Source organism: Pelophylax lessonae, assembly GCF_965119305.1.
Source record: "Pelophylax lessonae genome assembly, chromosome: 2".
Classification (NCBI taxonomy): domain Eukaryota; kingdom Metazoa; phylum Chordata; class Amphibia; order Anura; family Ranidae; genus Pelophylax; species Pelophylax lessonae.
In genome coordinates this window covers 34,839,328-34,864,942 of record NC_138769.1, presented here as the reverse complement: position 1 = coordinate 34,864,942, position 25,615 = coordinate 34,839,328, and the positions used below count along the sequence as shown (strand labels likewise).

The 25,615-nt window shown below is 45.4% G+C and overlaps 1 protein-coding gene across 3 annotated transcripts in view; it reads left to right on the top strand.

The window, feature by feature from the left end:
• Positions 1–2,095: 2,095 nt before the first annotated feature.
• Positions 2,096–25,615, top strand: part of ILDR2 (immunoglobulin like domain containing receptor 2) — a 352,186-nt gene continuing 328,666 nt past the window's right edge. For all 3 annotated transcript variants that reach the window (XM_082244598.1, XM_082244599.1, XM_082244597.1), the window contains exons 1-2: positions 2,096–2,416; positions 20,648–20,767. In XM_082244598.1, the coding sequence (XP_082100724.1) occupies positions 2,122–2,416; positions 20,648–20,767 (415 nt within the window). In that variant the 5' untranslated portion in view covers positions 2,096–2,121. The remainder of the gene's footprint in view (positions 2,417–20,647; positions 20,768–25,615) is intronic.

The window sequence follows — 25,615 nt, the reverse complement described above, 5'->3', positions numbered from 1 at the left end:
CGCCACGGACTTCATAACATTGAAGTCTATGGCGGTCGCCTCCTGGTCGCCCCAAAAAAGCTCCGGACCCTTTTTCTAGGTCGGAGCGACTTGTGTCGTTCCTATTAGAACGGGTCCGTAGCTTCCCTATGGGAGGCGACCTGTGGCGACTCAACGGTGCAAGTTTAGGAGATATTTATAGCACCTATAGGTAAATGTCAACAAAGTGGGTTTACAACCGCTTTAATAGTTTTTTTTTTAGGCTTTTTCCCCCTCTGTTTTCACCTAGTGATCTGATCAACCCCCCCCCCCCCCCCGTATAAGAGTGCCCCCACTCTGGCACTCTGGCTGAAGGAGCATAGGGGGCACAGCAGACAGTAGCAATGTCAGTCTGGGGGGAGGGGAGTGTTGGCTCTATTAGCAGAAATAGATACACTAAACCAATTGAAACCAAAGTTCAGCTAATGCGCCATTTACACCAATACGTTTTTTCATGCTTCGTGCTTTTTGCAGAAATGCAGGACACTTTTTTTTTAACATGGGTTCCTTCAGAAAATGTTCATGTCAAAGCATTTTTGTGCCTCCGCATTTTTGGAAAGGGTCAGGGATTTTTTTAAAACGCAAACGGTGCTTTTTTGGTTCAGTAGACTTCAATGGAGAAGCAGGTAGTATGTCTTTACCGCGTTTTTACCACGATTTTGCAGCAATTTGCATTTTTAAATTTGCCCAACAACAAATCCCCCCCCCCCCCCAAAAAAAAAAGCATAAAAAAAACGCGAATTACAGTAAAAAAAAAAAAACGTGGAAGGCACAGCAAAAAGCACGACAGAAATGCTGAAAAGCAACATGCATAATGTTGAACCTAATACCTTAGGCCCCTTTCACACTTGGAACTCTGTTTTTCTCAGTGGGGGATCGATCCGCCGATCCCCGCTGAGCAGGCGGAAGGCAGCTCTGTCTCCGCGCTCTGTGCAGAGACAGAGCTGTCAGATCCCCGCTGTCCTCTATGGGAGAATTGGATGAGAACGGAAAGGCTGTCCGTTCTCATCCGATCAGATCCGCTGGAGGGATGGAAAATAGGGCTTCCATCCATCCGGATTTGACGGATCGGATGTCAGAGGACATGTCTCCGCTGACATCCGATGCCCCATAGAGATGCCTGTGTGAAAGGGGCCTTATGAGCATTTACAGCAACTGTTTGTTTTTTCTTTTGGGATAAGTCCTGGTTCACTCCAGTGCGGCTTTGAAATCTCAAAATTGCGCAACAGTGCGATTTGCACTGCCGACTTCATACAACAGAAGTCTATGTGAGTCACAATGAAATCAGCAAAAAAGTTGATGCGACATGAGTTGCAGCTATTTGAACGGTTCCATTGCCCACAATAGGGTGCGACTTATGCATGGACAAATTGCACTAGTGTGACAGGTTTTACATAAATAAATAAAAGCTGATCATTGCAAGCACCCCTGCTAGTGGTAAATGGTTTGCCCCAACCCTGCAACTGGTACATCTGCGGAACAGCTTGTTCTGTTGAAAAACAACAGATTTTCTGGCGGGATCATTAGGTAAAAATAAGGGAAAGAAAGAAGAAAAAGAATGCAGCCATCACATATAGGGGTGCACCGATCCGACTCTTTTTGTCCCGATACCAATATCTGGCATTGATTATCTGCTGATACCGATCCGGAACTACACACATAAAGCATGCGGCTGCAGTACAGAGCAAAGCCGCTGCTTCATGTGTACGGCTCCTCCATTCACAGGCGGAGTGCATCTGATATCACTCCGCCTGTGAGCCGGGACTATAGAAGAAGTAGCGGCTCCCATCCCATACTACTACTGCACCAAGTAAGGGATGGCTGAGCCGTTACTCAGCAAAAACCGGATCTGCCTGTGGATCGTTTAATTTTACCGATCCCCCGATCCAGCTATTGTGGCAGTATCGGCGCCGATATCCGATCCCAATATCGGATCGGTGCATCCCTAATCACATATAAGGATTGGAAAGCTGCAATGTAATAAATGTTTGCTTTTGTATTTAATACCGCTTTAAAAAGTATGTTTGTTCTTGTAGTTCATGTCATTGATATGTGATTTTTTTGTGTGTCTCCGCAGGTCGGTCCCATGGGGTACAGGTCACTATGCCTGATCACAAGAAGGCGGTCATGCTCTTCCAACCTACCTTACTGCGGTGCCATTACTCCACCACCTCTTCCCAGCCAGTCCTGGTGCAGTGGAAATATAAGTCCTTCTGCCAGGACCGTACAGAGGAGGCGCTGGGCATCAGCAAACCCCCCAGCAAGGCCAACATGGGAGGGCACCAGTACTTGGACTGTGCAGACGGCAGCAGGACAGTGCGTCCCGTGGCCTCCAAACTGGGGACGTCTGTGACGGTGGGGGACTTCTACAAGGGGAGAGACATCTCCATCGTTAACGGTAACTGAGTTTAATTTATAATTATTCTTTTAAAAGGGAAAGTATATTTTCAGCAGATGCAATTTTGACATTAAAGCGGAGTTCCGGGCACAAAAAAGATTTTTTTTTTTTTGTGCCCCTCCGCTAGGTATGCCGCACCTGAAAAGGAATTGGATAGTTATTTTTTTTTTTTTTTTGTTTACTCACCTTTTTATTGACGATCGTAAATACTCACCTATGACAGCTTCCTCCTCCAGCGCCGAGGCTCACCCCGTCACTTCCTGCCTCGCGATGATTCCTGGGAGCTAAACGTCATAGCTCCCAGGAATCAATGCGCCGCACCGGCCCCGCTCGTCATTTCCGGGCGACGCCGCATTCCCCTGCTAAACAGCTTCTGGGCATGCCCAGAAGCTGTTTAGGAATGCGGCGCCGCACCGGAAGTGACGAGTGGGGCCGGTGCAGTGCATTCTGGGACACGAAGACGCGGAAGAAGACGGAGAAGAGGACCGCGCCGGCTTCAGCTGCCCACAACCGAGATGGAAACGCTGTGGAAGAAAATTTCTAAGTAAGTATTTCTTCTAAAAGGTAATTGCGAACCGGGACAGATCAGAGGCTAGCCATTTTGGAATGTGCTAGCCCTGACTGTCCCGGGGGTATGTTCATCCAAAAAACGTTTCTCTGCCCGGAACTCCGCTTTAAGAGTCGGTTCATACTGGGGCGACTCAAAGTCGCCCCGACTTTGAAGCCGCCCGTGCAGCGCGACTTCATCGCGGTTTGCAAACGACTTCTCTAATAGAAGTCAATGCAAGTCGCTCCGAAGTCACCCCAAAGTAGTGCAGGAGCCTTTTTCTAAGTCGGAGTGACTTGAGTCGCTCCTATTAGAACGGTTCCATTGCACTGAATGGAGCGCGACTTGTCAGGCGACTTGGCCGGCTGACAATTCGCGGTCCATTCAGTGCTATGGGAACCGTTCTAATAGGAGCGACTCAAGTCACTCCGACTTAGAAAAATAGTTCCTGCACTACTTTTGACCGAAGTCGGAGCGACTTGCATTGACTTCTATTATGTGAAGTCCGTGCAAGTCGCGCCGAGGTCGTGGTGCACGGCGATTTCACTAGTCGACCCCGAAGTCGGATCGCCATATTGTGAACCGACACCTAGGCCTCATGCACACTGGATGTTATCAAAACCTCAGTAGAAAGCTGTAGAAGGAGTTTTTCAGCGTTTTTTTTAGGGTTTTTTTATTTATTTATTTTTTTAATTTTTTTTTGCGTTTTTTAACTTTTTTCAGCTCTAGCATTTTTTAGCTTTTTTTTTTTTTTTCCATTTCAGCCCCGGAAGGTTTTACCCCCTTAATGACCAGGCCATTTTTTGTGATTCGGCACTGCATTACTTTAACCCCTTCCATACCGCGCCATTATAAAATGACGTCGGCAGGAATCCTTTCTCGATCCGGGCGGCCGTCATATGACGTCCGCCCGGTCTCGCCGCTACAGCGCGGCGATCGGGGGTGAGACTCGTCCCTTGGACTGACCCCAACCCCGATCAAGGTAAACAGCCAATGAAATTGGCTGTTTACCACGTGATCGGCTGTGTCAATCACAGCCGATCACATGAGCGGCTCCAGCGCGAGCCGCTCGTTCCTTCCTTTGGGGGCGCGCAGCGCGGCGATCGGGGACGAAGCTCGTCCCTCGGACAGAGCCCATCCCCGATCTAGGTAAAGAGCCAATGAAATTGGCTTTTTACCACGTGACCAGCTGTGTCCAATCACAGCCGGTCACAAATGTCAACAGAGAACACGGTAACTAGCTGTCACCGTGTTCTCCTCCTCACACACTGATCCTGTGTGAGGAGGAGATTGTGGTAACAGCTAGTTACCAAATACAGTGCACCCCAACCACTAGCCCATCAAAGTACCCGAGTACCTGTCACCAGCCCATCAGGTACTCTGATGACAGGTACTCGGGTACTCTGATGGGCTGATGACAGGTACTCGGGTACTCTGATGATGGGTACTCGGGTACTCTGATGGGCTGGTGACAGGTACTCGGGTACTCTGATGGGCTGGTGACAGGTACTCGGGTACTCTGATGACGGGTACTCTGATGACGGGTACTCGGGTACTCTGATGACAGGTACTCGGTTACTCTGATGACAGGTACTCGGGTACTCTGATGGGCTGATGACAGGTACTTGGGTACTCTGATGATGGGTATTCGGGTACTCTGATGGGCTGGTGACAGGTACTCGGGTACTCTGATGGGCTGATGACAGGTACTCGGGTACTCTGATGATGGGTACTTGGGTACTCTGATGGGCTGGTGACAGGTACTCGGGTACTCTGATGGGCTGGTGACAGGTACTCGGGTACTCTGACGGGTACTCGGGTACTCTGATGACAGGTACTCGGGTGCTCTGATGACAGGTACTCGGGTACTCTGATGACAGGTACTCGGGTACTCTGATGACAGGTACTCGGGTACTCTGATGACGGGTACTCGGGTACTCTGATGACGGGTACTCGGGTACTCTGATGACGGGTACTCGGGTACTCTGATGACGGGTACTCGGGTACTCTGATGACGGGTACTCGGGTACTCTGATGACGGTACTCGGGTACTCTGATGACGGGTACTCGGGTACTCTGATGACAGGTACTCGGGTACTCTGATGACAGGTACTCTGGTACTTTGAGTACCCGTCACCGGAGTACCCGAGTACCTGTCATCGGAGTACCCGAGTACCTGTCACCTACCCATCAGAGTACCCGAGTACCTGTCACCTACCCATCAGAGTACCCGAGTACCTTCCACCTGCTCATCAGAGTACCTGACACCTGAAGTACCCGAGTACTTGCCACCTGCTCATCAGTACCCATCACTACTCATCAGTACTCATCAGTACCCATCAGTACCTATCACCTATCAGTATCAGTACTGATCATCCGTACCCATCAGTACAGTATCAGTATCACCTTTCAGTATCAGTACTACTCATCAGTACCTATCACCTGCCTGTCACCTGCCCATAAGAGTACCCGAGTACCTGTCACCTGCCTATCGGAGTACTCGAGTACCTGCCACTTGCTCATCAGTACCAGAGTACCTGCCCAGCAAAGTACCCGAGTACCTGTCACCCTTCATACAGCCCCCATGTCTAAGTCCAAAAAGGTTTATATACGTCCTCTGTTTAAACCTAAATACCGGTGTTATGGCAGCAGATAGCTGCCATAACCCTGGTATTTTTTTAAACGGTGGACGGTTGGCTTTCCGATAAGGGTGGTCCCAGCGGCGGATTCACCGCGGGATCACCCTTCCGGAGTGGCGGAAGAGGTGCCCCCCCCCTCCCGCCGCATTTTGGTCCTTTTCCCCGCTTACCGGACCCGCCGGCAGCGGGGAAAACGATCCGGTCCCGGATCCTCACAGACAGGATGTCGAGTGAGCTCACTCGACTCTATGGTCTTGGAGGACCGGAGCTACGGCAAACGTTGTTGCCTAGCAACCAGTTTAAAGGTCCCTTTTTTTTTTTCATTTTATATAATTTTTTTTTATTTTTATTTTTTTATTTTTTTTTAGTGTACTTGTGAGATCTGAGGACTTTTTGACCCCAGATCTCACAAAAAAGAGGTCCTGTCATGCCTTTTTCTATTACAAGTAATGTTTACATTTCTTGTAATAGAAATAAAAATGATCAAATTTTTTTTTTTTTTAAAAACAGTGTAAAAATAAAAAATAATAAATAAAATAAATAGTAAAAAAAAAAAAAAAAAAATTAAAGCGCCCTGTCCCCGTGAGCTCGCGCGCAGAAGCGAACGCATATGGAAACCCCGCCCACATATGTAAACAGTGTTCAAACTACACATGTGAGGTATTGTCGCGATCGTTAGAGCAAGAGCAATAATTTGAGCCCTAGACCTCCTCTGTAACTCTAAGATAGCAACCTGTAGAAATTTTTAAAGTGTCCAAAGTTTGTCACCATTCTATGAGCGTGCGCAATTTTGAAGCATGACATGTTGGGTATCTATTTACTCGGCGTAACATTATCTTTCACATTATGGAAAACAATTGGGCTAACTTTACTGGTTTCTTATTTTTTTATTAAAAAAAGTGAATTTTTTCCAAATAAATTGCGCTTGGAAGACCGCTGCGCAAATACGGTGTGATAAAAAATATTGCAATAATCTCCATTTTATTCTCTAGGGTCTCTGCTAAAAAAAATATATAATGTTTTGGGGTTCTAAGTAGTTTTCTAGCAAAAACAACTGATTTTAGCTTGTAAACACCAAATGTCAAAAATAGGCCTAGGCAAGTGGCTAGGATGCATGATGATGCTCCTTGGATGTTGGGCCCCCCTATATGGGTAAGCTGTGAAAAAGTCTCACACATGTGGTATCGCCATACTCAGGAGGAGTGGCAGAATGTATTTTGGGGTGTCATTTTTGCTGTGTACATGCTATGTGTTAGGAATATCCTATAAATTGACAACTTTGTGTAAAAAAAAAAAAAAGTTTTTATTTTTTTCCCACATTTTCCAAAAACTTGTGGAAAAAAATGACATGTTCAAAGGACCCATAATGCCTCATAGAATATACGTTGGAGTGTTTGCTTTCCAAAATGGGGTCATTTTGTGGACTTTTCCATTGTATTGGTGCTATAGGGCCTTCAAAAGTGTGATAGGTAGTAAGAAAGTTTTATGTGTATTTATGCTCCTAAAACGCCTTATGGTGCTACTTGGACGTGGAGTCTCTTTTTGTGGCCAGGCTGTGTAAAAGTCTCACACATGTGGTATCACCATACTCAGAAGGAGTAGCAGAATGAATTTTGGGGTGTCATTTTTGCTGTGTACATGCTATGTGTTAGAAATAGCTTATAAATTGACAACGTTTTGGGAAAAAAAAGAAAAAAAAATTTTTTTCTTCATTTTCCCAAGAATTGTGGGAAAAAATTATAACTTCAAAAAACTCACCATGCCTCTTACTAAATACCTTGGACTGTCTACTTTACAAAAAGGGGTCATTTGGGGGGTATTTGTACTGTCCTGACATTTCAGGGCCTCAAGAAAGGAGATAGGCCATCAGTACATATGGTGTGATCAATTTTCAGTAATTGGTACCATAGCTTCTAGACTCAATAACTTTCACACAGACTAAATAATATACACTAATTTGGGTTAATTTTACCAGAGATATGTAGCAGTATAAATTTTGGCCCAAATGTATGAAGAAAAATTAATTTTTTGCAAAATTTTATAATAGAAACAAAGAAAAAGTGTTTTTTTTGCAAAACTTTTGCTCTTTTTTTGCTTATATCACGAAAAAAAAAAAAACCCAGTTGTGATCAAATACCACCAAAAGAAAGCTCTATTTGTGTGAAAAAAATGATAAAAATTTTGTTTGGTTACAGTGTAGCATGACTGAGCAATTGTCATTCAAAGTGTGAGAGTGCTGAAAGCTGAAAATTGGTCTGGGCAGGAAGGGGGTCTAACTGCGGTTAACAAACAATTGTGCGGTCGTGCAGCGCTGTACCCAAACACAATTGATGTCCTTTTTTTCCCACACATAGAGCTTTCTTTTGGTGGTATTTGATCACCTCCTGCGATTTTTATTTTTTGTGCTTTAAACAAAAAAAGAGCGTCAATTCTGGAAAAAAACACAATATTTTATACTTTCTGCTATATAACATTCCCATTTTTTTTTTTTATCAGTTTAGTCCAATTTGTATTCTGCTACATATTTTTGGTAAAACAAAATCCCAAAAAGCGTATTTTAATTGGTTTGCGCAAAAGTTATAGCGTTTACAAACTACGGGATAGATTTTTGGACTTTTTATTTATTTCTTTATTAGTAATGCTGGCGATCTGCGATTTTCTTTTTTTTTTAGACAGATTGGACCCCTAATTTACATTTTTGACATTTTTTGAGGACCAGTGACATTAATACAGTAATCAGTGCTAAAAATATGCACTGCTACTGTATAAATGACACTGGCAGGTAAGGGGTTAACGCTGGGGGTGATCAAAGAGGTTAATGTATGCCTAAATATGCTTACTGACTGGGGGGGGGGGGGGCTCTGTGACAGGCACAGAGAGATCGGGGTTGTAGCTTAGCTGAAACTTCTGATCTCTCCCTGCCTGTGTGACAGAAGACCCGTCTGCTTTGTTTACATAAGCAGGCGGGTCTTCTGTCAGTTTGTCTGACGATCGCCGTCGCTCCTCCCACGGCCCGCCTCCCGCTGTGTCTAAACACAGCAGGAGCGTGGCTCTGGCAGCACGCGTGCACCACTGAGATCGCATGCACGATATCACGTAGATATACGTGATTTTGCGCAGCCGAGTCGCCCTGCTGCAGTATATCTGTGGTGGGCGTTCAGCAACTGGTTAGCAAAACTATACTCCCGCAAAAGCTTTGGCGGTTTTTGCATTTTTCTGCGTTTTTTAGCTTTTATCAGAGTTGGAGTGTTTTTACAGCTGAAAAACGCCTCCTAAAACCTCACTAGTTCTGGGGTTTTTTACAGCCAGAAAACGCCCCTGCCAAAAACTGCTGATAACAGCCTGTGTGTGCATGGAGACATAGGAGAACATGCTGGGGAGTTTACTGGCTGCAGAAGAAAAATGTCTGACGCCAAAAAAAGCCGTTGTAAAAACTTCAAGTGTGCATGAGGCCTAATGGGTAACTCCACTTTCATGGGGGAAAAAATAGCAAATAAAGAAAAAAATAATATAGCATATATAATTGCAACACAAATCATATTTTAATTGAATGTTATTAACCACTTTACCACCGGAGGATTTTGCTGTCTTCCGTCCAGGCCACTTTTTGCGATTCGGCGCTGTGCAACTTTAACTGACAATTGCGCGGTCGTGCGACGCCGTACCCAAACAAAATTTACGTCCTTTTTTTCCCACAAACAGAGCTTTCTTTTGGTGGTATTTGATTACCTGTGCGATTTTTACTTTTTGCGCTATAAACAAAAAAAGAGCATTTATTTTGAAAAAATAACAATATTTTTCACATTTTTTTATATGAAATTCCCCCCAAAGAAATGTAAAAATCTAATTTTTTTTAAATTTTTGGCCAATTTGTTTTATGCTACCTATGTTTAGTAAAAAAAATCGCAATAAGCGTATTTTGATTGGTTTGCGCAAAAGTTATTGCGTTTACTAACTGAGGGAAAGATTTCTGTCATTTTTGGTGTTTTTTTTTTTTAACGCGTAATGGCGGCGATTTGCGATTTTTTTTTGCGGGACTGCGACATTGCGGCGGACAGATCGGACCCTTGACTGACATTTTTGACACTTTTGGGGGTACCAGTGACATTTCTACAGTAATCAGTGCTATATATATGCACTGTTACTGTAAAAATGACACTGGCAGGGAAGGGGGTTAATTTTATTGGAGAGGGAGGGGTTAATGTATGCCTGGTGCTTACTGACGTGTGGGGGGGGGAGGTGACTGTGTGACAGAAGGACAGATCGGATGTCCAGCTATGCTGAACACTCCGATCTGTCAGTCCCTGTCACTATGGAGATCCGCCCGCTGTGTTTACACACAGCGGGCGGATCTCCAGACTCGATTCCCCGACGATCGGGGCAGAGCAGCGGCGATCGCCGCTGCTCCTCCCCTGGCCCGACTCCCGCTGTGAATGAACACAGCGGGAGCGAGCCTCCGGCGGCGCGCGAGCGCCGCCCACAAGGGGCGGAGTCCAGCGACGTAGGTCTACGTCGCTGGACGGGATCGCGGCACTTTGCCGCAGTAGCCTCCATGTGAGCGGGGCTAAAGTGGTTAAAATGACCTTTCCTTTTAAATCTGCAGCCGCTGTAATTCTCTGAAAATGCAATATGGGAACCTGGAGGTGTTCTATACACAGAATGTGATAAAATTAAAAAAAAAAACAATGCACTACCAGTGAAGTGTATGTGAAGGGAAAAAATAAATATGTAAATAATTAAAAACGTGAAAGCAGCCAATTTCTGTAGTGTCCCCCCATACAAATAAACGGAAAAATGAAAGGTATAGATTGTCGCTAAATGTGAATAGAAGTGCAAAAATATACATCGATACGTGGTAATAACAATAATAAAATCAATAACATAACATATTAACAAATTTCCAATAAGTGCAAAAGGTGAGTTAAAATCGATGAAAACACGTGCCAAAAAAGAAGAAAAAAGAAAGTCCATCAAAAAAGTCCACAGATCTCTGTGGTAATTTCAAAAGCCCATCCCCCATACAGTTAGAAATACTCCCCTAGGCTCACATTTAACCCTTTGATCGCCCCTGGTGTTAACCCCTTCCCTGCCAGATATTACAGTAACGGTGCATATTTTTAGCACTGATTACTGTAGTAATGTGACTGGTCCCCCCAAAAATGTCAGTTAGGGGTCCGATCTGTCCGCCGAAATGTCGCAGTCTCACTAAAAATCGCTGATCGTCGCCATTACTATTAAAAAAAAAAGAAAAAAACAATAAAAATGACATAAATCTTTACCGTAGTTAGTAGACGCAATAAATTTTGCGCAAACCAATCAAAATATACCCCCCCCACCCACGTCATATACTTTATTGGTAGCGCATTGGCCTTTTTTTTTCATTATCTCTATATCAAAATACACTTATTGCAATTTTTTTTTTTTTTTTTTTACCAAAAATATGTAGCAGAAAACAAATTGGCCTAAAATGTTAAAAAAAAAATAGATTTTTAATTTTTTTTTTGTGAATGTTATATAGCAGAATGTGAAAAATATTATTATTTTTTTTTTTTCAGAAGTGTCGCTCTTTTTTTGTTTATAGCGCAAAAACTAAAATATTTGTGGGGGAAAAAAAAAAAAGACCGATGTTATTTGGGTACAGCATCGCAGGACCGCGCAATTGTCCGTTAAATTCACGCAGTGCCAAATCGCAAAAAATGGCCTGGTCATTAAGGGGCAAATCCTTCCGGTCCAGAAGTGGTTAGTAAATAAGGTTAGGCTTCCCTATGCAAAGAGTACCCAATCACATGTAAGGAAAATAAATAAAGTAGCATTTTTGCTTCCACATGATTGGATGATGGAAGTCTCTTATGCCCCTTTTTTACACTTGTGCGACTTGTCCTGCGACTTGGGACTGCAAAGTCGCACGACAAGTCGTACTTCCAATGAGTACCGTTCATATCTGTACGACTTCAAATTGCAACGAGTTTAAAGTAGTCCCTGCACTACTTTGGGCTGATTTTAATGTGTTTTGAGGTCCATAGACATTGCTTCAAGTCCAGTCAAAAATGCGGTAAAATCACGGTACAATCACGCAACTTTTAGGTCGCATAAGTGTAAAAGGGGCTTTAATGCCTATATGTGCATATGCTTACATGCAGGGGTGTTTTGAGGCATTTTGAGATATTCCCAATAGGAACAAGTCTAAAGGGCTGCAGGTCCAGCAGATTTCCTCATTACAGCACTGCAGCTGTCACAGCTGATAGATAATTATGAAACCACTCCCATTTAACCCACTCAGCACAGAAGAACAAACAATGATTTCTTCAGAATAACAAAAGGTAGGAATCTGCAACAAAGTTTGGTAAAATCCTTGTAATATACAGAGATCACCCAGAGGGGAATGTTTTTTTCTCAACAAAAGTGGAGTTACACTTTAAGCTTTTGTCATTCCTGCTGTGTGATTGGCTCACTGATTTTCCCAGAAGTCTACACTAAAGCCCCGTACACACGCACAGATTGTTGGCCAACTGATCGGCCAACTTTTGTCCAGTGTTGTTTGTTGGTTGAAATGTGCTCTAGACTTGCACTGGACTTTTGTTGGCCAACAAAAACCAACTTCAGAAGTGATGTCATGTGCTGGTTGACTTTAGCCTCGTACACACGTACCGAATGTCGGCTGAACGATCGGCCGTCTTTTGTCCAGTGCTGTCCTGTCGGTTGAAAAGTGCAAAAGACTGCACACGAATTTTCTCGGCCAACAACAGCCGACTGCAGAAGTGATGTCATGTGATGGTTAACTTTCCGTGTGTTTTTTCTTCTCTGAGCATGCCCAGTCTTGCTCATCTGATTTTTGTCTGCCGAAATCTGTACTGACTGACGAACAATCGGCTGTTTTTTGTTGGCCAACAAAAAATTTATAGCATGCACATCAGATTTTTTTTCGGCCGAAAATTCGCAGTTGGTTGTCAGAAGCATCATACTAATGCCCCATACACACGTGCAGATTATCTGAAGACTTTTGTCTGCAGACTTACCAGAACCATATAATATGAGGTCAAACCTAAACACTTTCAATTTGCATGCAATCCGGCAGACCCTTGCACTACATAGAAAAGGTAAGTCTGCAGACAAAAGTCTGCAGATGATCTGCACGTGTGTACGGGGCATAACAAGCCAAAAATCGGCAGATCAGATGTTGGCCAACAATTTACGGCCAACAATCTGTGCGTGTGTACGGGGCTTAAGGCTGGCCATACATGTTCAATTTTCTTGTACAATCTTCTATTAGATTTACCAAAAACCATATAATATGAGGTCAAAACTAAACAACACTTTCACTTGTATCCAGTTACGCAGGCCTTTGTACTACATAGTTGAAGGTAAATTTAAGGAAAATTGTACAGAAAAGTGTAAGAAAATTGTATAACGTATGGCCAGCCAAGTCAGATTTTGGGATTCCCCTGCAACAAAAATGCAAGAAAAAAATCAGCTTTTTTAGGTCAGTAATTTACGCCTTTTTGCACGCAAATAAGCGCAAATGCTGCGTAGAACAAGAATATTGTGCAGAACAAGAACGCGGGAATATGTTTTTATGAGCATTTACGCGCGTGCTTTGCATATACGTGAAAATGTGCGTAAGTACTCGCAAATATATACAAAAATAAAACGTCTGGAAAAAGTAGATGCTGAAACAGGAATATCATGTGCAAGAGGCCATAAAGAGCTCCCATATATGTATTTCATCTGTGGATTTATACGTTTTTCTAGAATTTGGATTTAACTTATTACATGAAATCCTTTGCCTTATTTATTTCCTAGTGATTATCTGACATTTGTTTTAATCACGTTCATTCCCCGACATCAGCTAGCCAAGTAATCCGAGTTTCCAGTACATTCCTCCTTCTCTGTGTGCGGGGAGGGAAGGACCCAGGAATGATATTGCTGATCACTTTCTATGGAGGGGATCTTTGTGTCCTGTCACTGCGATTTATGTTGCTGTCACTCAGTGTAATGTATACACGGCACATTCCAATGCAGCAATTATAAAGCTGTCTTATACAAGTCCAATACTGCTTGATTGTTCTTTTCATGGCCTGCTGGGGCTCGTCCATTCTGTTTATTGTATATGAATTGTTGATTGAGGCCCTGTTCACACCTGAGTTTTTCTCAGCTCGTAAAATTCTCATCTGGGTTCCAAAACGCCCAACAAGCAAAATCCCATTCTTTTCAATGGCCCCTGTTCACTTATGAGCACTTTGCTGCCTGAAGCAAAACGCCTGAAGCTCAAAAAAGTACATGAGCACCTTTTTTGGCAGAAGTTTTCGGTCAGATGTCAATGCCTGCCTCCAAACACCTGCAAAGAATGCCTGAAAAAATGTCCCAAAAAAGCCTGAAAACCCCCCCTAAGAAAGCCTTAAAAAATGCCTGAAAAACACCCAAAAAACGCCTAAAAACAATACACTCAGGTGTGAATGGAGCCTGAAGCGAGACTTCTAAATTTAGGTTGCTATTATCACTCCATTCGCAGTATTCCCTTCCTATTTCCAAACTTTATATACAAAGGGCCTGTCTACTGTCCTTCAAACTTTAGGAGGTCCGGACTATGACCATTGGGAAAATGTCCTGGCATCAGTGGGACGAAACACTGTCACATCATTGGAATTAGGGGGAATAATAGTGCCTCATTGTTAGTATCAGTGGGAGGAATAGTGTCCCATCATTGGTGTCAGTGGGAGGAATAGTGCCCCATCATTGGTGTCAGTGGGAGGAATAGTGCCCCATCATTGGTGTCAGTGGGAGGAATAGTGCCCCATCATTGGTGTCAGTGGGAGGAATAGTGCCCCATCCTTGATGTCAGTGGGAGGAATAGTGCCTCGTCATTGGTGTCAGTGGGAGGAATAGTGTCCCATCATTGGGGTCAGTGGGAGGAATAGTGCCCCATCATTGGTGTCAGTGAGAGGAATAGTGTCCCATCATTGGGGTCAGTGGGAGGAATAGTGCCCCATCATTGGTGTCAGTGAGAGGAATAGTGCCCCATCATTGATGTCAGTGGGAGGAATAGTGCCCCATCATTGGTGTCAGTGGGAGGAATAGTGCCCCATCATTGATGTCAGTGGGAGGAATAGTGTCCTATCATTGGGGTAAATGGGAGGCATAGTGTCCCATCATTGGTGTCAGTGGAAGGAATAGTGTCCCATCATTGGTGTCAGTGAGAGGAATAGTGTCCCATCATTGGGGTCAGTGGGAGGAATAGTGTCCCATCATTGGTGTCAGTGGAAGGAATAGTGTCGCATCATTGGTGTCAGTGGGAGGAATAGTGTCCCATCATTCAGCTTTGGGTGTGGCAGGAGGGAGTTTCTCTTGCTGAGTGTCTGAAGCTGCTCCAGGTGATCCGTGTAAGAGGAGAGTGTGGTGAAATCTCTCCCAGCCCTCCTAGCTCCTTCCTGGGGAAGCCATGGAGGCCAGCGAGGCCTTTCCTGCTGGAAGCTCGCAGCCATCTCCTGGGCTGACGGGTGACATACCTGCCCCTGTACAAGCCATGGCTGGTGATCTCTATGCCCCTGGTTCAGAACAAAGGTGCTGGATCCATTCGGGAGTGAGTGGTGGCCGGAATCAAGGTCCTCAATAAGGAGAGAGACAAGCGCTACAAGCTTAGAGTGGAGTTGAAGCATCAGGGAAAGCAGCGTGAAGGCTTGTTCAGTCAGAACCGTGGATCCATGGATTCAGAAGTCCAATTGGCTAAAGTCCGGGTGGAACACCAGGAAACCATCATGGCCATGATGGAAGGCATAGATGGTCCTTTCAGGGAGAAATTTTGCAACGACAGAAGGTTTGCGAAGATGGAGGTGGAGGAGGAGACCCCCAGATCTGACCCCCTGCCCCCTCAAGGTGAAGTAAGCAGCCCATTGCCTTCTCAGGGATCATGCATGCTGAGAGTTATTCAGGTAATGGAGTCTCCAATACGGGGGGATCAGCTGGTGTTTGGGGGTGAGGAGAACTTACCTGACAATGTATCTGATAAGGTAAAGCCTATCAAGCCCCAAGTGATGGAGAAAACAGTTTTTGTGCAATTTAGCACCATAACTAATGATGGTTTTCCCAGTGACACTCAGGGTGATAACCCCATGCTCAGCAATGTTTTGCCTGCTGATGTCTCCCATCAGGAAAAGTTACATTTAAAAAAATAAGATTTCCGCTGAGGAACTACAAGTTCCAGCAGAGCCAATTAACCCTCTTTCTGCTGAGCCCAAAGCTGTTTGTTCAGTCACAGCTGAGCAGGACTCTACAGTGCAGCCTCTGGAGACACCTGGTACTACATCAGAAACTGTGACTACACCTGATGATGTTTGTTGGCCTGATAATATTTCTTCCAGTACAGGTGTGATAGGCCATCCCCCCATTGTGTGTGTAACAGACAATACTGCTGGCTCAGTCCATGCTGTTAATAATAATATTAATAGTAAAATACTGGCTAATGTGACATCAGTGTTGGGCCTTGGCCCTAATAGGCCTACATTTGCTCAGGTGGTAAGCTGTGCTCCTGGCAATATTATCAAGCCAGGGCTATAATCAAAGAGGAACTCCGCTTCCAATCAGGGGTTTCCCCTACAAGCCGCCACTTTGAGCACCATTGGATCTGGTCTTGGGTCTCTGGCTTCTGCTTGGGGTCCAAGGCGGAACGTAGTCATTCTTAAATTGGAAGGTGGTGCAGTCCCTCCAGCACGGCGTGTGGTGGTAGACCTCATTTTAGATATTGTTTTTTTCGGCTAAAGACCTCTATGCCTTAATACATGTAGCTGGAAGCTGGGAGTATACAATTAGTTTCACCAGGCCAGAAGATCTTGACTTGTTCTGGGAACGATATGTGGCTCAATGCAGGTCAAGACCCGGTACCAGTTGCAGTTTCTCAAAGGTCAACTGTAAAAAACTTACTATCATCCTCACTAATGAGAGTGTTCCTGCTCGAGACTTAGAGGTCTGGTTGAAAAAATATGGTGAGGTTTTGACCAGGCCAGATAAAATCCATGATGAACGTGGCATCTGGACCCGGGGTTGGTCGGTAACGGTCAGGTTGGCCAGGAATGGGAATGTTGTCTGTCCCCTGCCCTCCTCGGCCTTTATAGGGAGGGATAGGATGACTATTTTCTATCCTGGTCAGCCAAAGCTGTGTCACCGCTGTGGAGAAAAGAGGCATTTTAGCTCCTCCTGTTCAGCATTGATATGTTCAGTGTGTCTGGGACAGGGTCATGTGGCCAGGGACTGCACCCAGGCGATCATGTGCAACCTGTGCCTGCGCCTTGGTCACCCCTACAGCCGATTTCTTAAAGCCTGGCATAATATGGATAAAAAAGTATTAGATGATCTGTTAAGGCAGGACAGGTTGGAGGATGAGGCAGCCTGGTGTACCATCCTCCTCTGTGGTGACTGACTCCCCATGTCCTGTTCAGGATCCCTCCCCAGTTGTACCCACCCCTCCTGTATCTGTAAGTATTCCTTCTGTGTCTGTCTCTGTGTCCCCCCAGCCTACTGTACCCGCTCCTCTTGTGTCAGAACCTTCCAAGACTGTGTCCCCCGAGTCAGTTATTCCCCCATCAGTCTTCCCCTCCTAAGTCTGACCTAAAGGAAGTCTTCCCCCCCCCCCCCACCAGGAGTGGTAGAGGGTACCAAAAAGGGAGCTGCTGCTGCTTCCTCTGTAAAGAAGTCTTCTGTGAAGACTTCGAAGAAGAAAACAAGAAATTAAAGCATCTCTGAGTCTGACCTGCAGCACCTGAAGGAGAGAAGGAGGGTTGTGAGGCGGAAGAGACAGACGGTGAGGACGGAACAGGGACAGGAAGCCCCAGTGTCTGTCTCCAACCATTATAGGGCTTCTGCTTGGGATATCTCCTCATCTGGGGATTCTTCTGAGCAGAATTCAGAAATTGAAATGGGAGTTGGAGGAGGCTTCAAGAAAGAGAGAGGCTTCTGGTGATGAGCAGCAGAGGGGAGCTAAGAAGCAATCCACCCAATAACCCAAATGACGGTTTCTCCTCCGTTAAAAGTGGTGACAATAAATGTCGCCAGCATTAAGTCAGTAAGAGCTTGTTCTATGGCCTTCTTTTTGTTCAGCCAATTAGATGCTGAAATTTTATTTTTGCAGGAGACTAAGCTCACCTCCTTGGCAGATATTCCTATGGCCAAGAGAGAGTGGAGGTATGGTCCATCTTACTGGTCTCTTGTGGCCGAGCCTTACGGCGGGGTGGCGGTGTTGTTTAAAACCGGCATGGTAACTGTCCGGCGGGTTATTGAGGTGGAGATTGGGAGATGTATGGTCTTAGACGTTCTTGTGGGAGGGCAGGACCTGCGCCTAATTAATATTTATGGGCCGCACACAAAGTGGGACAGAAAATGCCTTTTTACAAGGATCAAGCCATTTATTTTTACATCCCGGCAAGTGGTTTTTGGAGATGACTTTAATACTGTGACTAGGCCCAAGGTCAAAGACAAGCTGGGATATGATATCACTTTTTTCAAATAATATGTTTAGGGATGCTGGTCTTGTGGATATGCACATTAAGCAGCTTCCAGATGACACAGGGTTCACCTTTCATCGAGGTAGTAGTCAGAGTAGGAAAGGTAGTTTATTTTTTTATGGAGGCCTCTGCTTTCTCACCCCCAGTGGTGCAGCCAGTGGAGTTCTCTGATCACTGTATGCTATTTGTGGTCTTGATTGCTTCAGACTTCCCTCAGAGGGGCAAGGGCGTTTGGAGATTAAATTCAATTCTCGTTGAGGAAGTACATGTTAGACAATCCTTTGAGGAATTCTTTCAGGCACAGGTAACCATCCTGGACTTTTGTAACAGCAAGGCTGAGTGGTGGGGAGCTGACCAAAAAGAGGATTGCTGGATTCTTCCGGGGCCTAGCCAATAAAAAGCAGTTTGATAGATACATGACCTACCAAAGTTTGCGGAGGAAGCTGGATATTCTTGTCTCGAAAGGAGGAGATCCTGGGGCAATCTCTGAAGTGAAAATCCTCCTCAGGAAATGTCAATATGACCGGCATACCTCTTTGGTCCTGGAGCGGGACTATGGGAAATACCACTCGCCTGACCCTTACCAGAACTACAAACAGGGTGTAGCTTTTAAGACTGTCGTTGGCCTTAAGGATAGTACAGGTTCGTTGACAAAGTCCTGGTCAGAGATCCTGGAGGTCGTAAGGTCTTTTTATGCTGAACTTCTTGGGGGGAAAGAGCTTGACCGAGACAAGATGGAAAGCTTTTTGGACTCTACTCCAGGTCTAAATGGTGGAGATGTATCTTTGATGAATTTGACAGAGGAGATCACAGTTGAAGAGGTGATGAGGGCAATTAAACAGCTTGCCATCAAAAAGTCACCTGGACCGGATGGTCTGACGGCTGAGTTTTACAAAGCCTTTAAGTCTATTCTGGCCCCACATTTGGTAGAGGTTTTTAACAGTTGTCTTGCTGAGGGGATGCTTCCCCCTTCCATGAGACACTCAGCTGTGATTCTTCTTTCGAAAGGTAAAAAACCTTAGATGATTGAGAATTGGCGCCCCTTCAGCCTTCTCAATGTCGATAGAAAGGTGCTGGCGAAGATGCCTTTCTGGCGCCTATCGGCAGTAGCAGAGTCTTTGCTTACTCGCTATCAGCACTGTTTGATCCAGGGTAGGAGCACCTTCACAGCGGTTTTAGCTGTCTGGGAAGCCTTGGAGCAATGCAGGGCTGCAGGCTGGGGAAAGTATTTACTGGCATTAGACCAGGCAAAGGCTTTAGAACGTGTCAAACATGAGTACCTGTGGTTGCTCTTTAGTAATTACGGTCTGTCGGGTGGTTTTGTCGATTGGTTAAAAGTATTGTATAAGGGGGCAGAAAGCTTCCCTCTTGGTAATAGTTGGGTTGGACAGTCCTTTGCGGTTGGCTCTGGTGTGCGCCAGGGTTGTCCCCTGAGTCCCCTGCTCTATGTGTTTGCAATTGACCCCTTCATCAGGAGTCTAGAAAGCAGCATGTTGTGTGGGGTACCAGTGGGAATCCCAGGTGAGCCACCTTTTGAGGGTTGTTGCCTTTGCAGATGATGTGTCAGTGATTGTCACTGGGACAGATTATTGCGGTACTCTGAAGCATCAGGCTCCAAGATCAATCAGGAAAAGAGTTACGTTTTTTGGATGGGAAAGGAAGGTGAGGGGTTTGATCTCCCAGACACCTTTCCAGTGCCCCAGAAAACATTATGATATTAGGCATTGAATTTGGACCTGGCAATTATGGCCTCAAAAACTGAGAGGGAAGGCAGGCTGGAAGTTGCCAATACTAAGGTGGTCAGCTGGAAGAGATGGAAGTTATCTCTGAGGTAAAGGGTTGAGCTGATTAAGACTTACCCGATACCGATCTTCTTGCATATCAGCTTTGTCTGAATCTTGCCAGTGTCTCTCTTATGCTAGTGTAGCACTACTCCCAAGGGAGCTGCTAATTATGGGTTCCCCTGGGTTACCACCAGCAACTGTAGAACAATCTGTCATGTTTCCAAATGTTTTACCTCAGACAAGGATCAGTCTAGTTTCTTTGGTTTTTATGTTTTATTAGGAACTTGGATAGGAGAAGTAGGAACTTGGATAGGAGAAGGGATGAGTGGGATACTCCAACTGACTAGAACTATGCACAAATATGCAGGGACGACTTGAATAAATGCTGCAGGACCCCTGACCCTCTGTCTGGACAATGCTGATTGGCCCTCTGCTGATCACATGCACCCTCCCAAAAAAAAACCCTCTAGCAATACACACCAAACTGAGCATGTGCAGCCTGACTCCATAGACACTGTGTCATCAGCAAATTTATCAGGGGTCAGTGGAAGGAGGGGAGGATCAGAGAAGACAGGATCAAACAGTCTTTTTACACAATGCAGAGGAATAACCCCTTAGGTTCCACAGTGAGTATAACAAGCATGCTTTACTGCATATACGGACTGATTTTACTGTTGTGGGTTTGGTAACACTTTAATGTATTTGTTGCTTATCACATTTCCCAACTTTCTCCTTTTAATCCCATTTCTGTCTTTTTTTGTTTATTTCAGATGCAGATCTCGAGTTTGGGACTGTGCAGTGGGGAGATAGTGGCCTCTATTACTGTCTTGTCGCTGTTCCCGATGATCTGGAAGGCAAAAACGAAGACCGGGTGGAGGTCCTTGTAATGGGTGAGTACATCCTTGTAAGATTGAATACCCAACGATGTGTTGGTCAGATGATGGACAATACGTGAATTGTAGCCGTCCAGGACATGTTCCATGGAAGGCGTCATTGATTATAGTCGCTGTGCCGTACTGTATTTTATGATGCTCTATCTGCTGGTTAAGGAGATAAAGATTTATTGGGTTTGCTTTCCTAATTTGTCAGTGCAGCACGCAAAAGAGAAATGGTTTGGGCAGATTCTCAGTTCATTGTCTGTACATTATGTGTTTACTCAGAGAGGGGATCGTGCCACAAAGCTGTTTGTCAGCGTTGACTTCTGACTTCACAGGAGACCTATAAAATATTCATCTGTTTATCAGAGCATGGATGGATCCTTCAGTTTAATTGGAGATCTTCTCAAAAGTGAACCATTGTGGCTTCCAGCTCATGGCCAGTTATAGTTATAACCGTTTGCCCACATTTGAATACCTTGGTGCCTAACCCGCAAACCCTTTGTTATTTGTTGATTGGCCCTCTGGCCCCAGCAGCCAGTATTGGAAGTTAGACTATAGATGTATAAAAGGATTGACATGGCAATGATCTCTAGCAGTCTTAAAGTGTTGCTAAACCCAGGAACTTGCATTCACTATATCTGGTCTCCCCAGGAACCTGCATTCACTATATCTGGTCTCCCCAGGAACCTGCATTCACTATATCTGCTCTTCCCAGGAGCCTGCATTCACTATATCTGGTCTCCCCAGGGGCCTGCATTCACTATATCTGGTCTCCCCAGGAACCTGCATTCACTATATCTGGTCTCCCCAGGAACCTGCATTCACTATATCTGGTCTCCCCAGGAGCCTGCATTCACTATATCTGGTCTCCCCAGGGGCCTACATTCACTATATCTGGTCTCCCCAGGAGCCTGCATTCACTATATCTGCTCTGCCCAGGAGCCTGCATTCACTGTATCTGGTGCCCCCATGACCCGGCATTCACTATATCTGGTCTCCCCAGTAGCCTGCATTCACTATATCTGGTCCCCCCTGCAGCCTGCATTCATTATATCTGCTCTTCCCAGTAGCCTGCATTCACTATATCTGGTCCCCCCAGGACCCTGCATTCACTATATCTGGTCCCCCCATGACCCGGCATTCATTATATCTGGTCTCCCCAGGGCCCTGCATTCACTATATCTGGTCCTCCCATGACCCGGCATTCACTATATCTGCTCTTCCCAGGAGCCTGCATTCACTATATCTGGTCTCCCCAGGAACCTGCATTTACTGTATCTGGTCTCCCCTGGAGCCTGCATTCATTATAGCTGCTCTTCCCAGGAGCCTGCATTCACTATATCTGGTCTCCCCAGGAACCTGCATTCACTATATCTGGTCTCCCCAGGAACCTGCATTCACTATATCTGCTCTCCCCAGGAGCCTGCCTTCACTATATCCGGTCTCCCCAGGGGCCTGCATTCACTATATCTGGTCTCCCCAGGAGCCTGCATTCACTATATCTGGTCTCCCCAGGAGCCTGCATTCACTATATCGGCTCTCCCCAGGAGCCTGCATTCACTATATCTGGTGCCCCCATGACCCGGCATTCACTATATCTGGTCTCCCCAGTAGCCTGCATTCATTATATCTGGTCCCCCCTGCAGCCTGCATTCATTATATCTGCTCTTCCCAGTAGCCTGCATTCACTATATCTGGTCCCCCAGGACCCTGCATTCACTATATCTGGTCCCCCCATGACCCGGCATTCATTATATCTGGTCTCCCCAGGGCCCTGCATTCACTATATCTGGTCCCCCCATGACCCGGCATTCACTACATCTGCTCTCCCCAGGACCCTGCATTCACTACATCTGCTCTCCCCAGGACCCTGCATTCACTAAATCTGGTCTCCCCAGGACCCTGCATTCACTATATCTGCTCTTCCCAGGAGCCTGCATTCACTATATCTGGTCTCCCCAGGAACCTGCATTTACTGTATCTGCTCTCCCCAGGAGCCAGCATTCATGATGTCTGGTCTCCCCAGGAGCCTATATTCACTATATCTGCTCTCCCCAGGAACCTGCATTCACAATATCTGGTTTCCCCAGGAACCTGCATTCACTATATCAGGTCTCCCTAGGAGCCTGCATTCACTATATTTGGTCTCCCCTGCATTCACTATATCTGGTCCCCCCAGGAACCTGCACTCACTATATCTGGTCCCCCCCCCCAGGAGCCTGCAGTCACTATATCTGGTCCCCCCAGGAGCCTGCATGCACTATATCTGGTCTCCCCAGGAGCCTGCATTCCCTATATCTGGTCTCTCCAGGGGCCTGCATTCACTATATCTGGTCTCCCCAGGAGCCTGTATTCACTATATCTGGTCTCCCCAGGAGCCTGTATTCACTATATCTGGTCTCCCCAGGAGCTTGCATTCACTATATCTGGTCTCCCCAGGAGCTTGCATTCACTATATCTGGTCTCCCCAGGAGCCTGCATTCACTATATCTGGTCTCCCCAGGAGCTTGCATTCACTATATCTGGTCTCCCCAGGAGCCTGCATTCACTATATCTGCTCTCCCACAGTACACAGAACACGGAAATGCAATTATTTTAGTAATATAAACTGCTAAATACCTTTTCTCATCAGCAGTGTATAGCAGACTTGTGACTTCTATCAATGTCTGGTTAAAGCTTGTAGGAGGAGTATTCATTCTGCTCCGACATTCCTATGAGGCTGCAGGACCCCTAACCCTCTATCTGGACAGTGCTGATTGGCCCTGTGCTGATCACATTCACCCTCCCAAGAAAAAAAAACTCTGTAGCAATACACACGTAACTAAGCATGTGCAGAGTGCCCCCAAGACTCTGTTCTATCAGCAGATAGATTGGGGACTGTGGAAGAAGGGGAGGATCAGAGAAGACAGGATCAAACAGCCTTTTTACACAATGCAGAGGATTAACCCCTTAGGTTCCACAGTCAGTATAACAAGCATGCTTTCCTGCATGTACAGACTGATTTTTCTGTTGCCTCAAAAACGCTCACCTCAAAAGCAACTGAAAAATGCTTCAAAATAGTTTTTGAAGCAGTTTTTGAGTCGCGTGTCCTTAAAAAAAGCACGCTGCTAACGCCTGAAAAGCCCCTTAAGAGCGCCGCAAAAGCGCTCAGTTTTATGGGCAGTTTTCAAGCATCTCAGTGTGAAAGGGCTCTAAAGATAAATAGATTGTGTACTTTGCAAAGTGCAGTTACTCCAGTGCTTAGTAAATGAGGGGAAACTCTGCTGACTTCTATCATCCAATCATATATAAGCAAAAACGCTGTTTTTTTTTTTTTGTTTGTTTTCCTTGCATGTGATTGTGTATTCTTTGCAAAGTGAGGCTTTACCTCATTTACTAAGCTCTGGAGCAACTGCACTTTGCAAAGCGCACAGTCTATTTGCCTCTAGTAAATCAACCCCTGAATGTCATTCAACTCAAAAGAAGAATTGCGCTATATTGGTAATTCTACAGGAGACAGCCCTGAAGATTAGGTTAGTATAGCAGCCAGACACCCCCTGATGATGTCTGGTACGACGAAACATATAGGCGGAGCTTGGCTGGCGTGACGCTCAGTACATCGGAGGACACGGCGGCCATCTTTTCGGTTACCAGAGCTACTGTTGATTGCCATTGCTGACCACCAGATGAGCGAACACTTGCTGTATATTGTGTAAGTGGCCCATTTTATGTTTCATAAACTTGCTTGTTGTTATACTGCACCATGTGGAGTGTGTCCTTTTCTCTCTAATCTGAGGTCTGGTACCGGTGGATATCGGGCTATAGGACAAGGATTGCTGTGGGGACTGGTGTGGATTCTCCAGGAGGTTTATTATATGCGCTAGACTGACCTCTGTAACGGGGTCGGTCAAATCTGGTAAGAGGCTTGAACACCTGGGTGATTGCTGGTGGTGGCCCCTGGATTGACATCTTTATTGGAATTGGGCTAATACTGATCTCCTATTCCATCCCAGTCTGTGGACTATATACAAACTGTTCACTACATATAAGCGCTGCACCTATTGTTCTTTTCTATTGTATCCATCAATCAGGATTTGTGCTAGCTGCTTTTGTGTTTTCTACCCTGCGAATACACTTCGGGCTCCCGCATCGCACTCGACTTGCAGGCAGTTCACACTGCCATATGCGAATCGCTGGGGGTGTCAATACAAACGTAACGACACCCCCAGATCAGTTTGCATATCGCAAATGCGAACTGTCAATGCGGACATAAATTGGATCGCATAGGTGTGAGCACCCAAACGACCCGATTCTGGTGCGGACCAAAAAAAGAGTCCTGTGCGACTTTGGTCCAAATGCGATGCAAATTCAGCCATACAATCTGTATGGCTGAATTCTCAACGCACAGACATCGCATGTGATTTTAAGAACATCAGGGGGGATCATACTTCATCAACTGAGAAGTCAGGGGATACTACACTGCTTACCTGCAGCCTGCTGGTAAGCGGCTCTTACCTTATTCATTCATCGCATTGGATAATCACTTTTCAGTTGTTTCTGCCCATCATTTGGGATTTGTCCAGGATTTTCAATTCTTTTTTGTGTTACAGTCAATAGAGTACAAAGGACTTGAACTCTCTCTGTATCTTATTCTCGTCACGGATATTATATATATATATATATATATATTTGTGTATTTGGTATACTATGCTCATTTATAGCACCACTGGGTTATTGTGGTTTTTTTCACATAATTAGTGATTCTTTGTGATCATACGCATAGATGGTAGGGATCAACAGATTATTGGCAACACCGATATATCGGGGACTGATCTGCACTTTCCCCGATATATCGGAATCGGTCCTGGGGGTTACCAATAT